The 13,767-nt window shown below is 32.5% G+C and overlaps 3 protein-coding genes across 4 annotated transcripts; 2 read left to right on the top strand and 1 right to left on the bottom strand.

The window, feature by feature from the left end:
- Positions 1–1,662: 1,662 nt before the first annotated feature.
- On the bottom strand, positions 1,663–5,125 carry LOC106107914 (succinyl-CoA ligase [GDP-forming] subunit beta, mitochondrial). Its single transcript, XM_013288944.1, has 4 exons — positions 4,127–5,125; positions 3,426–3,581; positions 2,098–2,332; positions 1,663–1,932 (listed from the first exon to the last, which is right to left on the bottom strand). Exons 1-4 carry the CDS (start codon positions 4,805–4,807, stop codon positions 1,733–1,735), a joined length of 1,272 nt encoding a protein of 423 aa, XP_013144398.1. The 5' UTR covers positions 4,808–5,125; the 3' UTR covers positions 1,663–1,732.
- Positions 5,126–5,948: 823 nt separating this feature from the next.
- LOC106107916 (40S ribosomal protein S5) lies at positions 5,949–6,849 on the top strand. Its single transcript, XM_013288946.1, has 2 exons — positions 5,949–6,059; positions 6,144–6,849. The coding sequence occupies exon 2, from the start codon at positions 6,153–6,155 to the stop codon at positions 6,810–6,812; it is 660 nt and encodes a 219-aa protein (XP_013144400.1). The 5' UTR covers positions 5,949–6,059; positions 6,144–6,152; the 3' UTR covers positions 6,813–6,849.
- A 946-nt stretch (positions 6,850–7,795) lies between these two features.
- LOC106108147 (AP-3 complex subunit mu-1) lies at positions 7,796–12,714 on the top strand. Of its 2 annotated transcripts, none has more exons than XM_013289237.1 (10): positions 7,796–7,868; positions 8,076–8,163; positions 8,316–8,459; positions 8,848–8,907; positions 8,990–9,111; positions 9,506–9,665; positions 10,062–10,175; positions 10,391–10,580; positions 10,909–11,060; positions 11,762–12,714. In XM_013289237.1, the coding sequence occupies exons 5-10, from the start codon at positions 9,002–9,004 to the stop codon at positions 11,945–11,947; spliced, it is 912 nt and encodes a 303-aa protein (XP_013144691.1). In that variant the 5' UTR covers positions 7,796–7,868; positions 8,076–8,163; positions 8,316–8,459; positions 8,848–8,907; positions 8,990–9,001; the 3' UTR covers positions 11,948–12,714. The 2 variants fall into 2 exon arrangements, with proteins under 2 accessions (XP_013144691.1, XP_013144690.1); XM_013289236.1 differs by lacking the exon at positions 7,796–7,868 and adding an exon at positions 7,875–8,002.
- Positions 12,715–13,767: the final 1,053 nt, after the last annotated feature.

Raw genomic sequence — 13,767 nt, 5'->3', positions numbered from 1 at the left:
ACTTCATCAACGAGATCGGTAACACATCATACTAATATTATAAATGCGAAAGTTTAGATGGATGGATGTTTATTAGAGTTTGTAACCTAAACTGCTGAACGGATCTCGATGAAATTTGGCGTAAATTTAGTGGATAGTCTGGAAGACCATATAGGCTTATTTTTTTTTAGTTCCATGCGGAAAGAGTCTAGTAGTCTAAAGCTAGTTGTAAATTAGAAATGTAATTAATAAATTAATTGACAGAGATGTAGCTTTTATACCCCTTAAATGTTTTTTTTTTCAGAGAAGATAACAGCGGATGATATAGTGCGTATCGCGAGCTCGATGTTGAGCAAGCGCGTGTCGGTGGCGGCGCGCGGCAAGCTCACACACCTGCCCTCGCTGGAGGACATCCAGGCGAACATGTCCCTGAACAATACTGATACATCCCCGCAGGGACGACGCCTCAACTTATTCCGCGCTTAACTACATTTAATTTTAATTAATTTCGGCTGATTGTTTAGAAATAAAATAATTTTATTCGCTCCATTGAGTTTATATTTTTTCTATTTATCTAGTATACAAATATTGCCTACGTTCAGCAGCGGACGACCTAAGGCTGTTAATGAGATGAGTATACAAATATTGTTAGGTAGGATGTTACCAATCACAACATATTTTTGAATATTTTTTTATAAAATGCCCTACACTAACGACACGCTATAGGTTATGTATTTTCACGATAGTAAAGGGGTTAATAAATAGGAAATAATAACATCCAACATAGGGAGAAAAACTGCAAGCCAATACCAGCAGTTTGCCATGGTAATGGTAATTGTGAGCAATGCCAAAAGATCTTCGTTATCATTTGTGCATTTAAATTTTGTCATTTTCAAAGAAATTTAAAAATGTATAGACTAGGCATAGTGAACAAAATTTTTTCACCGTTAATTTCTCTGACATTGTCAGTTCTCAAGTTTAGTACGACACCTTGTATCCTTGTATTGACATTTTACAAAATTATAATAAGCTCCATCTTTTGTTACAAAATGAAATGTAAACATTTGTATGTTAATTAATAACACTTTTTGGTAATTAATTTAAATAGCATTAAATATTGATATGTGATTTCGAGGATCTAGCAATAGAAGCGGTAGTGAGATATGCAGACATTTAAAAATTCAGAGAAAGCAGACTAAGCATAGAATCGCTAACCCCATCTAATGATATCTTGAAAGCCATAATTGTCATTAAACTGTAACTAAATTTTAAAGTTACTTTTATTTTACAAACATTTAGTTTATTCAATAACCAAAAGATGGAGCTAAATATAATTTTGTAAAATGTATTATTATATGTGAATACCATGACACGAGTGGAGTACTAAAATTTGGGTTACGGGCGGGATGATTTTTGTGTACTGTGTAGGACTTACTGTAAAAACCTATTGAAATTAAAACATCAGAGTAACGATAAATATTTTTATTGTTATATACAATGTCTTATTACTAATAAAAATGTCTATGGCAAGTAAATATGACAAAAGAATTTTTATTATGATGAATTATTAGTAACAATAAATTCAGTCTCATCAGATAACTATTGAGTATAAAGTTGGAATCACTGTTATACATAAACAATAATAAAAAACAGAAATATATAAGAAATTACCATTTTTTTTTTATTAATTAAAACCGTCCCATTAAGAAGCTGTCAATTGTGCTTAATATTAAATTATTTGATTTTGATAGAATTATTGTGCCAATTTAACCACGGCTTTAGCCGCTTCGTCCGCGTCATTTATTATCTTAAAGGGTAGTCCGGACTCTTCGAGTATTGTTTTAGCAGCCGTTGCATTTGTGCCTTCCAATCTAATAACTAGCGGGTACTTTGGAGGGCTTTGTTTGCACGCCGCGACTATACCATTTGCAACTGTTGCACAATTAACAATACCTGAAATTAAATTCAAGAATAATTTAGTTTTAAACTGTAAATTAGCAGATGTCAAGGTACAAGTCTCGTTAAAACAGGCCAACCCATTCCGGAAATTATCCAAAACAAACCATAATGACATAAAAAAAAGGTTTTTTTATTTGACAATGTCACAATCATACTTACCAGCGAACACATTAACAAATATCGCTTTTACTTTAGGGTCAGACTCCAAAATTCTCAATGCTGCCGACACCTGGGCTTGTCCTACTCCTCCACCGAGGTCTAGAAAGTTCGCTGGCCTTCCTCCACTCAACATGATCAGGTCCATCGTCGCCATTGCAAGCCCTGCACCATTCACCATACACCCGATGCTACCATCCATGTCTATGTATGTCAAATTCAATGATGCTGCTTCTCTCTGAACAAACCAGAATATGTTGTTGATATTTTAATGTTATTTTAATAAATTCATAGACAATATTTATTTGATTCTTTTATTTAACACTAGCCCTGGCCATTTGTGCAGTTTAAAAAAAAGTTTAATTAGTAACCTATGCATTCTCCAGACTAACTTCTATCTAATAATCTATGCCTAATTTCAGTAAGTTCCTCTGAACAGTTCTGGAGATTTGTAATAACAAACATACATCCATCTAAATTTTATTATATATGAGTAAGATATTTTCAAATAGCTGTTTTCTGTATCTTCACCCCGTAATTGTAAATTCCTGACAGTCCTAGTTAATTATTTTTATTCACAAGTGTCAATTTTCAATGAAAACTTTCACTCTGTTCTTTATTTTCGGCTGTCCATAAACAAATATTCTAGACGATATAGTGAAAAGACAAATCAAGATAAAAAATAAAAAAAACCTGCTCAATCAATATATGATTTCAAAACATTTATTGCAACATTTATAACCTTGAATTACATATTCCAGTAATAATATTTTTTACTGATAACAAACATATCTTGTTGTGTCCCCATCTCTGTAGCAAAACACTACAGTATGATGTAATTTAGATTGTCAATAAAACAGATTAATAAAGCCCGCTATACATCTTAAATTTTAACCGCCTGAGTCAAACTGTACAGTTCTCAGTTTGGGCTTGTACAAAAACTAAAACTGTTAGTGTGTAGAATTTTGACTGTACAGTTTAAATTTTACCTACACCCAGTTTTAACTGTACATTTCAACTATTTAGTGAAAACTGTAAGTGTGGAGCAAGCCTAACAATTTATTCTTGTACTTACTTTGATAATCATGAACTTCTCGATACCTCTACACCTATTTAATTAACCTTTTCAAATTTTTAATATCATAAGAATCGCATAGAGAACTAGTAAAACCTTGTTTGCAATCGGTAATAGTTAAATCTTACTAGTATAAATGCGAAAGTTTAGATGGATGTTAGAATTTGTAACTTAAACTTCTGAACGAATATGGATGAAATTTTGTAGAGATGTAGATGATAGTCTGGAAGAATACATAGGCCTGTTATTTACTTACTTCTCTAGGATCCACACCAGACACATCATCCAAAGCAAATATCTCCTTTTGTCTGAACTCTGCATTGTCATCAAAATTAATTTTTGCATCTACAGCCACAACACGACCATCGTCTGTCTCTACCAATGGATTAATTTCAAGTTGGGTAGCATCAACCTGGAAACAAATGTTTCTGAGAATGTTAAATAATTCTATAATTAAACTGAATAATAGAACTGTACAGTTAAAAATCCATGAGTAAGGAACATTTGAACTATCATTTTGACTACATGGTTATTTTGTCTTACTTAGTTTTAACTGTAAAGTTTCTGTCTAGATTAAACTGGAGGTGTGTAGTTCGGAGTAAATTAGCAATGGGCAAAGACCCAATGGATGATGGTGAGATCAAAGGATGGTATGTGCTAGAGAAGTGATAATTTACTCTCGGAAGCCCACTTCATACTTGAAGGGAAAACAACACAATGTACACTTGTTGCAACTTGTTCCATACATTTTGATTGCCGAGTGATATGGATGTCAAAATGAGTCCAATATTTTTTTTAATTGAATTTTAATATTAATTACTATTGTTTTTTTTTATTTACCTTTCCATTTTAATTCTTCTTTAGTAAAGAAATTTCAATTTTTTAAAGTAATTTTCATTAATAAATATTTATTTAAATGTACAAATCATGGCTATAATATTAAATACTTGAACCCACCTTAATAAAAAGATTCCACAATTTTTTTATTTCTTCTGCACACTTTTGTACCATGCCACCTTTGAATTCTAAAAATTCTGCAATCTCAATGGCTACTTTATCAGTAACTCCTTCATAGATGTCTATAGGGACAGTCTTTAATAAGTGAGGAGTTTTTTCTGCTACCGCTTCGATGTCCATGCCTCCAGCCGGTGAGGCTACCAACGCAGCACCATTATATGTTCTCTCCATAACAATACTAAGATATGTCTCTCTTATAATATTAACACTTTCAGCTACCATTACCTTATCAACTAATATACCCTCTTTTGGAGTCTGTTTGGTGATTAATTTGTGGCCAATCATATTTTTTGCTAAGGGCAATATTTCCGATGGATTCTTGGTCAAATGAACACCTCCCTTAAAACCATTGTCAAAATGACCTTTTCCTCTACCACCAGCTAAAATTTGTGCTTTCACCACGTACTCTTGAGCTTTAAAGTCCGATAAGATCTTGGAATCCAAATTGGAGTCGAGAAGACGAAAATTTTGAATAGAAACCTGGTGTTTTCTCAATAAATCTTTACTGTGATATTCTTGAAGATTTAAATTTCGTTTAATGTTCACTCGCGGACAATAATTGACTTTATAAGACAAAACATTTAAGATTGACAAATTTCTACTTTTTTTTAGAGCAGCCATTATATTGAACTTTGTCCACTTTTAAATTTAAACACCAAATTTAACCTAAATACATCTATAAAATAAAACTTATGTAACTGCCTTTAGATAGCTATGTGTTTATATGAGATAAGTGAAATTACAACTGCTTGATAAAAATAATATCGCCCGCTAGCTAATTTTAAAAACTTTAATGTTAAAACTTGTTAAACCTAAAAGTCCGATAAGCGAAAGATGACTTTATGTTGATAAATTGATAACAAGACAACATTCTCCTTGGATTATGTCTAGTTTACATTTGGCTAGTACAGTTAGATAGTAGCACAAGGCTAGCGTGGAGTAATTGTTAGCATTTCATTTAGAAGGTGAGGAACAACCAAGCGGTGATTCGTCAAAATCGCGAAACAACGGCTGTGTATTATAATGATCCGAATCTGTAGATATTTTGCGTACCTTTAGTCAAGAGAGGCAAAGGTATTCCTATAAAGGAAGGGGAATTTCCACTGCTTTTATAGGAAGTGGAAATTCCCCTCTACCCGTGGGTTTTATAATATTTCCCAAATTTTCTTCCTTTTCCCATCCTCCCCATATACGAGAACGGTGGGAAGGGAAATTAAAGGAAAAACTAATGTACCAATGTTAAAAAAACGATGAAAGTTAGAAGTGCCATTTGACAGCTCCACTGGCTTATTTCAATTCTACTGGATAGGCATATTGTAAACCAAGCATTAAGTACAGCAAAGACAAGTTTCCAAAGAGCACAACGATATTTTTAGTGTTGCTACTTGAAATCATTTAACCAAAGAGCTTAATAAAAATGTTTTAGAAAAATGACAATGTAAAGTTACTTTGTAATATGAAAAATGAAACTATTGAAAAAGCGATATAAGAAATAAAAAATTATCGTAGCGTCTATTTTTTTTACCAAGTAGAGCATTGTATTATATAAATTGAAAACAAGTTTGTGCCCTCGTTTTGTTCATTCAAGACATACATATATAGAAATTGTCTATGATAGATGCACTTAATTTACGCTTTTTTAATAGCATTATTTATTTTAATGTTTTGTAATTTCCTTTTATACGTGTAATGTTTTGTTTAGATACTTTTTAAATTCAAGATAGGCACCTTATGGTTTTCCATTACGTTCAAATATGGTAACATTACTAGGTGTTGCCACCGAAAATTTTCCTATGTCTTCGTAACGCGAACAACTTCCTTTTTCCCGTGTACTTTTGACAACACGAGGTTATAATTTCAGTTTAGCCAAAAAGTATGTTTAATTTCACTTAAATTTGTTTTGTTTATCAATAAAAATGAGTAAACATTGTATAAAAAGTAATTGTAATTGTTTTAGGTGCTAAATATGACCGAAGAAAACTGGAACGACGATAGCATGGATGTTGGCAGCATGGCTGTGGAAAGCATGCCATTGCCCCAGCCGGCTGACATTCCCGAAATCAAACTTTTCGGAAGATGGAGCTGCTACGATGTTCAGGTGTCCGATATGTCTCTCCAAGATTACATATCTGTCAAAGAAAAGTACGCCAAATTTTTGCCTCACTCGGCCGGCAGGTATGCGCACAAGCGATTCCGTAAAGCTCAATGCCCAATTGTAGAGCGTCTCACAAACTCTCTGATGATGCACGGCCGTAACAATGGAAAGAAATTAATGGCAGTTCGTATCGTAAAGCACGCTTTTGAGATTATCCACCTTTTGACTGGAGAGAATCCCCTGCAGGTACTGGTTACCGCTATTATTAACTCAGGACCTCGTGAAGATTCCACTAGGATTGGTCGCGCTGGTACCGTCCGACGTCAAGCTGTCGACGTTTCGCCCCTCCGTCGTGTAAACCAGGCTATCTGGTTGCTGTGCACGGGAGCGCGTGAAGCCGCATTCAGAAATATTAAAACCATCGCAGAGTGTGTAGCTGATGAACTTATCAACGCTGCAAAGGGTTCATCAAACTCATACGCCATCAAGAAGAAGGATGAGTTGGAGCGTGTTGCTAAATCCAACCGTTAAGTTTCATAAGGATTGGTCAATAAAATTTTAAAACATATTTGGCTTTTAATTCATAATTATTCTATCATTATTAAGAAAAAAGAATTGTAATGAATGTATCTGATGTACTACTAAAAGTCTCAATTACAATTTAAACTAATATATAAATGTTCATATTCATTGGAAACAATTATAGTGTTCATATTCAATAGTCTGTAAATATAGATTTCCTGTTTGACTTACATTATGTTTTACTTGTAAAATCTTAGTAAACCAATTGTAAATAAAAAGTTTAATAAATAATGCTTAAGGAGATGATGCACTTGAAAGACAGACAATAAGTCTCTTTAAAAATAATTCAACTAAATCTGCTAAGTAATTACAATTACTAAAATATTTTTGTATCAAAGTTATCAGATTACAATACATATGTTAAAACTACCCCAAATTAAATTGGACTTAAATGAAAAGGGCACATCTACATCATAGTATGAAATACTCCATAAGCTAAACAGTTTTTTTAAGTCCATGTGAATATAAACACGGCAACAAGTATAAAGTCATATAATAGATGAAAACCTAGAATCTTAGCTTAATATTTAACCTTTGGTATTTAAAATATTGAAATCATGGTATAAGTATTCCACTTCAAGTTCAGGAAAGTTTAGGCTGTAATGGTATGAACATATTCATATGTATCCTTGAGATGGGTAAAACATAATACATCTATATATTGCTGAGAAATCATGAACTTTGATAAAACATTTACCAATTACAGTTTTGGAAGTCGAAAATGTTATGTGTTTTTAAGTTTATTTTCCCATGACCTGAAGCTGTACTAAATTGTGTGGATGTATAAATTTTAACATTAAACAAATTCTACTGGCATTATGTTTACAACTTGCAAATATTTTTACTCATGTTCACAAATGTTTTCTTTAAAATGGAATTCCGGTAGATGTAATTTTTGCTTGCTGGTAACCTGTAAAGTAGACTGCTGTAAACCCGGAGGTGCCCGTCGCCCGTTTGTCATCTTGTCAATGTCAAAAAACTTATTGACTTGATCTTTTTCGAACTGTAAGATTTTAAGCATAATATTCAGTATAATATGTTTTTAGATATTTTCGTTAACAGTACATAACATTTAAGAGAAAATTAAAATAAAGTGTCGGCAAAATGATACACAGCTTGTTTATTATAAATCCATCTGGGTAAATGATTGTACACGTCGTCTTATTTATTTACACAGAAAATGTCATATTTAAATGAACAATTTTATTACAGGGATGTGTTTCTTGAGAAACATTGGCGAAGTGTTATACCGAGATCAGTCTGTGACTATTATTTAGAAGCTCAGCGAGCGTCTCCTAATGTATGTTACAATTTTAAACTTTTATCTTGTTAAAGAAATTTTACATTTATAATTACATATGCTGGGTTTGCATTATTCCAGAGTGCTGTATTTTATTATTTTTAAAATACAGTAAACCAGATGTAAGGAGTTAAAATATCAGTCTCTTTTAGGATGTTCCACCAGTTTTAGCAGCGCCTCATCACTATTTAATATCCATACAACGAGGTGGCATAGCACTTGTAGCAGTCAGCAAGCAGGAAGTGGCCCCTCTATTTGTTATAGAGTTTCTACATAGAGTTGTGGATACATTTCAGGTATTTAGACATTCAAACAAGTCTGGTTATAAATTTTCCTCCACACATTTTACTTTAGAAACATACAAAATATCATACAATTAAAATCCAATTGGATTAAACCAATTATATGTCCACATAAAATACATACTAGATATGGAGTTGTAGAAACTAGTTTCTAGGATTAAACACATGTATTTTAGTCTGAGATATTCCTAAGCTATGGTCACAACAATATTTGAAATAGTAAACACTACTGAACAATTAAATAAAGACTGTTGTTAGTGATTATACCCCAATTACTGGTATCTCATTTTCGTTTCCTTATCGCATTAGTATAAAAAAAACTTTCTCCTTAAGTAGAAATATCATATATAAAAAATACATGTTGTTATTTGTCTTTTTTCAGGACTACTTTTCAGATTGTACAGAGACAATAATAAAAGAAAATTATGTTGTAGTTTATGAGGTAAATGTAGAAGTTTTGTATTTACATTTTAAGAATTATAACAGAGAATTTTAACAATTGTTATAAATGTATTTTTTTGTAGTTATTGGATGAAATGTTGGATAATGGTTTTCCATTGGCAACAGAGAGCAATATTCTCAAAGAATTGATTAAACCACCAAATATTTTAAGAACTATAGCTAACACGGTTACAGGAAAATCAAAGTAAGTTTCTAATTTCATTACAAAGATTATTTACTTTACAGCGTAAATCTAACCTCACATTTGGATAGATACAGTTTCTTATATGGTAATTTATAGTTCATTTTCTAATTAATTGAATTCTTAATCTTGGAACAATAGTGTGGTACATCAGAGGATCTAGTGGTGTTTCATGTTAAAAGTAGTCTTAATATGAATAAAGGTTGTAACAAATAGCTTTAAATTATTATTCCACTATTTGTGCAACTCAATTCTATTTAAGTGATTTGCAATAAGGAGTGGTTTTTGTCTTATTGTTTTGGCTGGGTTTCTGTTAGTGGAATGCCGCTAAAAGGCCTGACTGTATATTTCATATATCTGAGTAGTGAGAATAGCTTAAATATTTAAAATTTTGCAGTGTATCATCAATATTGCCATCTGGTCAGTTATCAAATGTGCCTTGGCGTCGGTCTGGCGTGAAATATGCAAATAACGAAGCATACTTTGATGTTGTTGAAGAAGTAGATGCAATTATAGATAAAAGTGGTGTAACAGTGTCAGCAGAAATACAAGGATATGTGAGTGTTTGTAAGCCCACTTGAATTAGTATAAGCCTTTCAATTATTTTGACTGTTGAATAAACACTCCTGTACCCATAACATGTATTCTGTTTGTTGCAAGTAGTCAAAATGTTTATAAAATATTTAACAATGTTTAATACTATTTACTATCATTGCTGAATTAGGCTTATAAAAATAAGTAAATCACCAGGAAAGTGCAAAGTGGCAAGAGTAATTGCTGTTTGCCCTTAATTTCATATTAGCATTTGACAAATGTAGCACTGAATATTTTCAATATGGCTATAATTCAATTAACATTTTACTTTACATGATTTCTTAAACACCATTAACACCTACTATGTCTTAGTGCAAGGTTAATATAAATCATCTGAAATTGTTTTTGTTGATTTTAAGATTGACTGCTGCATCAAATTAAGTGGTATGCCAGATTTGACCTTGACATTTGTTAATCCAAGGTTATTTGATGATGTATCATTCCATCCATGCGTGAGGTTCAAGCGATGGGAGGTAAGTTATATTAAATGTTTTCAGTAAATCTGCTTGTGACAAAATATTGCTAAAAGGGATACTTAGTAAAGTCTTGTTACATCAAATATTAGTAATAAATTGACCCTTTATACATGAATCAAATTAAAATACCTCCTAAGTATGTATTTTGATTGTACATTACATGTGTTTAAAAAAAAACACTGTCTCAGCATAATTAATGTGATTTATTCCAGTCTGAGAGAATATTATCTTTCATTCCTCCCGATGGCAACTTTAGATTGATGTCCTACCATATTGGTTCACAAAGTGTCGTTGCAATTCCTATTTACGTGCGACACAATCTTACTTTACGCTCAAATGGCGACCAAGGCAGGCTGGAAATGACTGTTGGACCTAAACAGACAATGGGACGGACGTTAGAAAGTAAGTATACAGTTGTCTTGGTACGACCCTGACCAACATAACAATATGATTTTGTAGTATACTAGATTTTGCCCGCGACTCCATCCGAGTCGAATTAAAAAAACAAAAATAAGCATTTTATGTGTTCTTGTGTGTGCTACATCTATTCCAAATTTCATTGATATCCATTCAGACTATGTTCTTACTGGTGACATAGCTTTTTAATGGTGAAAGTATTTTTTAAATTGGCTAGTTTTTGAGTTATTTCAATACATACAAAATTTCCTTTCCTCTTTATAATATTTGTATAGATTAATTCTGTTGTTAACTTATTTGTGTTTATTTCCAGATGTAGCTTTAGAGATTTGTATGCCTAAATGTGTGTTGAACTGCTCGTTGACAGCCAATCAAGGAAAGTACTCATACGATCCAGTCAGCAAAGTTCTTCTTTGGGATATCGGAAAAATAGAACTTCCAAAACTACCAAATATCAGGGGATCTGTAAGTATGCGTAGGATATGGTTTTTTTGTCATACTAGCTTTTGCCACGACTGCGTCGACGGAGAATAAAAATGTTAATATCACATATTGCGAATGTAGGTCATAGTATTGTTCTAAAGAGGATTTTTTTTAATCGGTCAAGTAGTTTTTCGGTTTATTCAATACTTACAAAAATATGAATCTTTCTTCTTTTTATTACTAGTATAGACAAGTTATACATTATACCTTTGACTATCTCACTTCTTACTAATATTATAAATTAGAATGGACGGATGGATGTTTACTACTACCTATTTTCAGACTGGATTGAAACGGATCTTGGTGAAATTTTGCACAGATGTAGTAGAACACAGTCTGGAACACATAGGCAATTATCTTTTTCTGTCCTGTGAAGTCGAGGGGCAAACACTAAATTAATATTTACAACTAGCTTTCGCCCGTGATTCCGTCCGCGTGGAATTACAAAAAAAATAGCCTATGTGCTCTTCTAGACTATCCTCTACATCTATGGTAAATTTTATCGAAATCAGTTCAGCTTTTTAGACTACAAACTCTAACATCTAAATTTTCGCATTTATAATATTAGTAAGATGTACGGGAACAGTTAGTGATAGTAAAGGGGTACTTATTGTTTTTTCTTTGTATAGATGTTTGTATAAATTAATTACAATAAATAAATAAATAAAGCTAATAATTTGCAGGTATCAGTAGCAGCAGGGGCGGACACTTCAGGTGCAAATCCTAGTATAAACGTTCACTTCACGATACCGCAGCTCGCCGTCAGCGCGCTCAGAGTCAGCCGCCTCGATATGTACGGTGCTAAATACAAGCCCTTCAAAGGCGTCAAATACGTCACGAAAGCGGGAAACTTTCATGTCAGAATGTGAATGTCTATGGTCCGAGAATGTTAAGGAGAAATATGATAAATCCGTTTTTATCAGACCATAATTACACTCTTTAAAAGCTGAAAATTATAAAATAAATATACAAAGAAACTTACTCAAAAAGTTGTCAGTTTTTCATTAAAATAAGACCACATATTGATGAGCATTTTCTTTGGAATTAAAAAAAAATATTAAATATCCCTCCTACTTCATCGTTCAATCCGATTTAATAACGCAAGTTGATATATTCTATGTATATTTTTTGGTTTGAATTTCCAAAGCAGTTAGCGCCAAAATGGAAGTCAAATAGCATAAAAAAACCCACAGTGCAATATATCTATGGTGTTTTTTCTTCTGTTTAAGTCGGAACAGATTATAAAGCATCTTTATCCTAAATATTGTCACAAAACATGAAATATTTTATGTCGTATATTTGTACTAGCATATTGTATAAACACTTATGTTATATCTAGTGGAATTTTTTCGTAAGTCCGAACTTTAATTATTTTTAAGAGATTCGTTTATGTATGTGACGTTTGCTTGACGTCTGAGAATCTGTTTTCGAGATATTATATTGTATTGTAAATGACAACACTGAATTTACCACAAACAAAACTCTCCGGAGGACTTATTTTCTCATCTATAAGTTTTATATCTATAGTTTAGTGTAATTATTGGAATCATAGACGATAATTGTAATCATAAGTTTTAAATTCCACTTCTAAAGTATAATTTTATATGTTATCTCAAATAAAATACATTTTACAGTACGATTGTCTTATTTTTTACCAAAAATTTTTATGCCATCAACCAGTTAGTCACTAAAATGACGCTGAGTCTCCTAAGGACGTTATAAATCAATCTGTGCACGTTTACGTTAAAGTTTGAGTCCCAATAAAAGTATATTTTGTCGAAGGTTGAGATAAAACTTAACCAGATGTAATAAAACGCTCAAATTGTGGAATAACATGGGTTAAATTCTATTGAGTATAGTAGGTAGATCACCCTTGGTCACAACAGTAGCATAGGCTAGGCATGGATTGTATAGACTCGCTGACGCCAGTTAGATTTCATATTTTGCCAGTCCAGTTATAGATTGCTACTGTCCAACTGTATTAGCCAAGTGTAAACCAGGCATGATGTAAGTAAAAAAAGAATGTGATTGAAGGGCCACAGTCCAGGGCTTTTATGTATTTGGAATAGTCGCTGCATCGGATTCAATGTATACAATAATTATTAGCAAATCTGGATTTTATACATAGCCTAGACAACATTTATCGATGACATTGGCTAGCGGCTGGACAGGGTCTGTTATCTGACCACTTCCTTGCTAAGATAATTTAGAAAACTCGTTTACATTATTCATAATACTAACTTGTTATTACGGTTAATGTTATATGTAATTGGTACTAGTCAAGTATAGGTACAATTTTTATATTGTTTTTATAAATTTTATTGTATTTTTAAGTATCTGTGAAAATAGTTTTAAGGAATAGAGTTTTAAGTTTAGAAGCATGAAAGCTGTCGCCTTTGGCGCCGTCTGCGAGGAGTTTAGAATAAAAAACCTATGCGCTATCTCATACTCATCCTGATTCTCATTCTGATCCTTCTTTCAGCTCAGACCATTTATGAGTGCGGCAGTAAGTATTAAAAACATTTCTCGGAACATATCTTACGTTTACCATTTTCCTAGTGTTTTACGATTCTGACCAAGTATCACCGGGCCGAGTTATTGCGATCATCGTGATGACCTTTGGTCGTGGTAAATTTAAAAGCACGTCCTTCGTCTGACTTTTGACTTGTGGCTTTGTCCGCTTTTATCT

The sequence above is a fragment of the Papilio polytes genome, unplaced genomic scaffold, assembly GCF_000836215.1.
Source record: "Papilio polytes unplaced genomic scaffold, Ppol_1.0 DF821845.1, whole genome shotgun sequence".
Taxonomy (NCBI): Eukaryota; Metazoa; Arthropoda; class Insecta; order Lepidoptera; family Papilionidae; genus Papilio; species Papilio polytes.
This window is presented reverse-complemented; position numbering and strand designations above follow the sequence as displayed.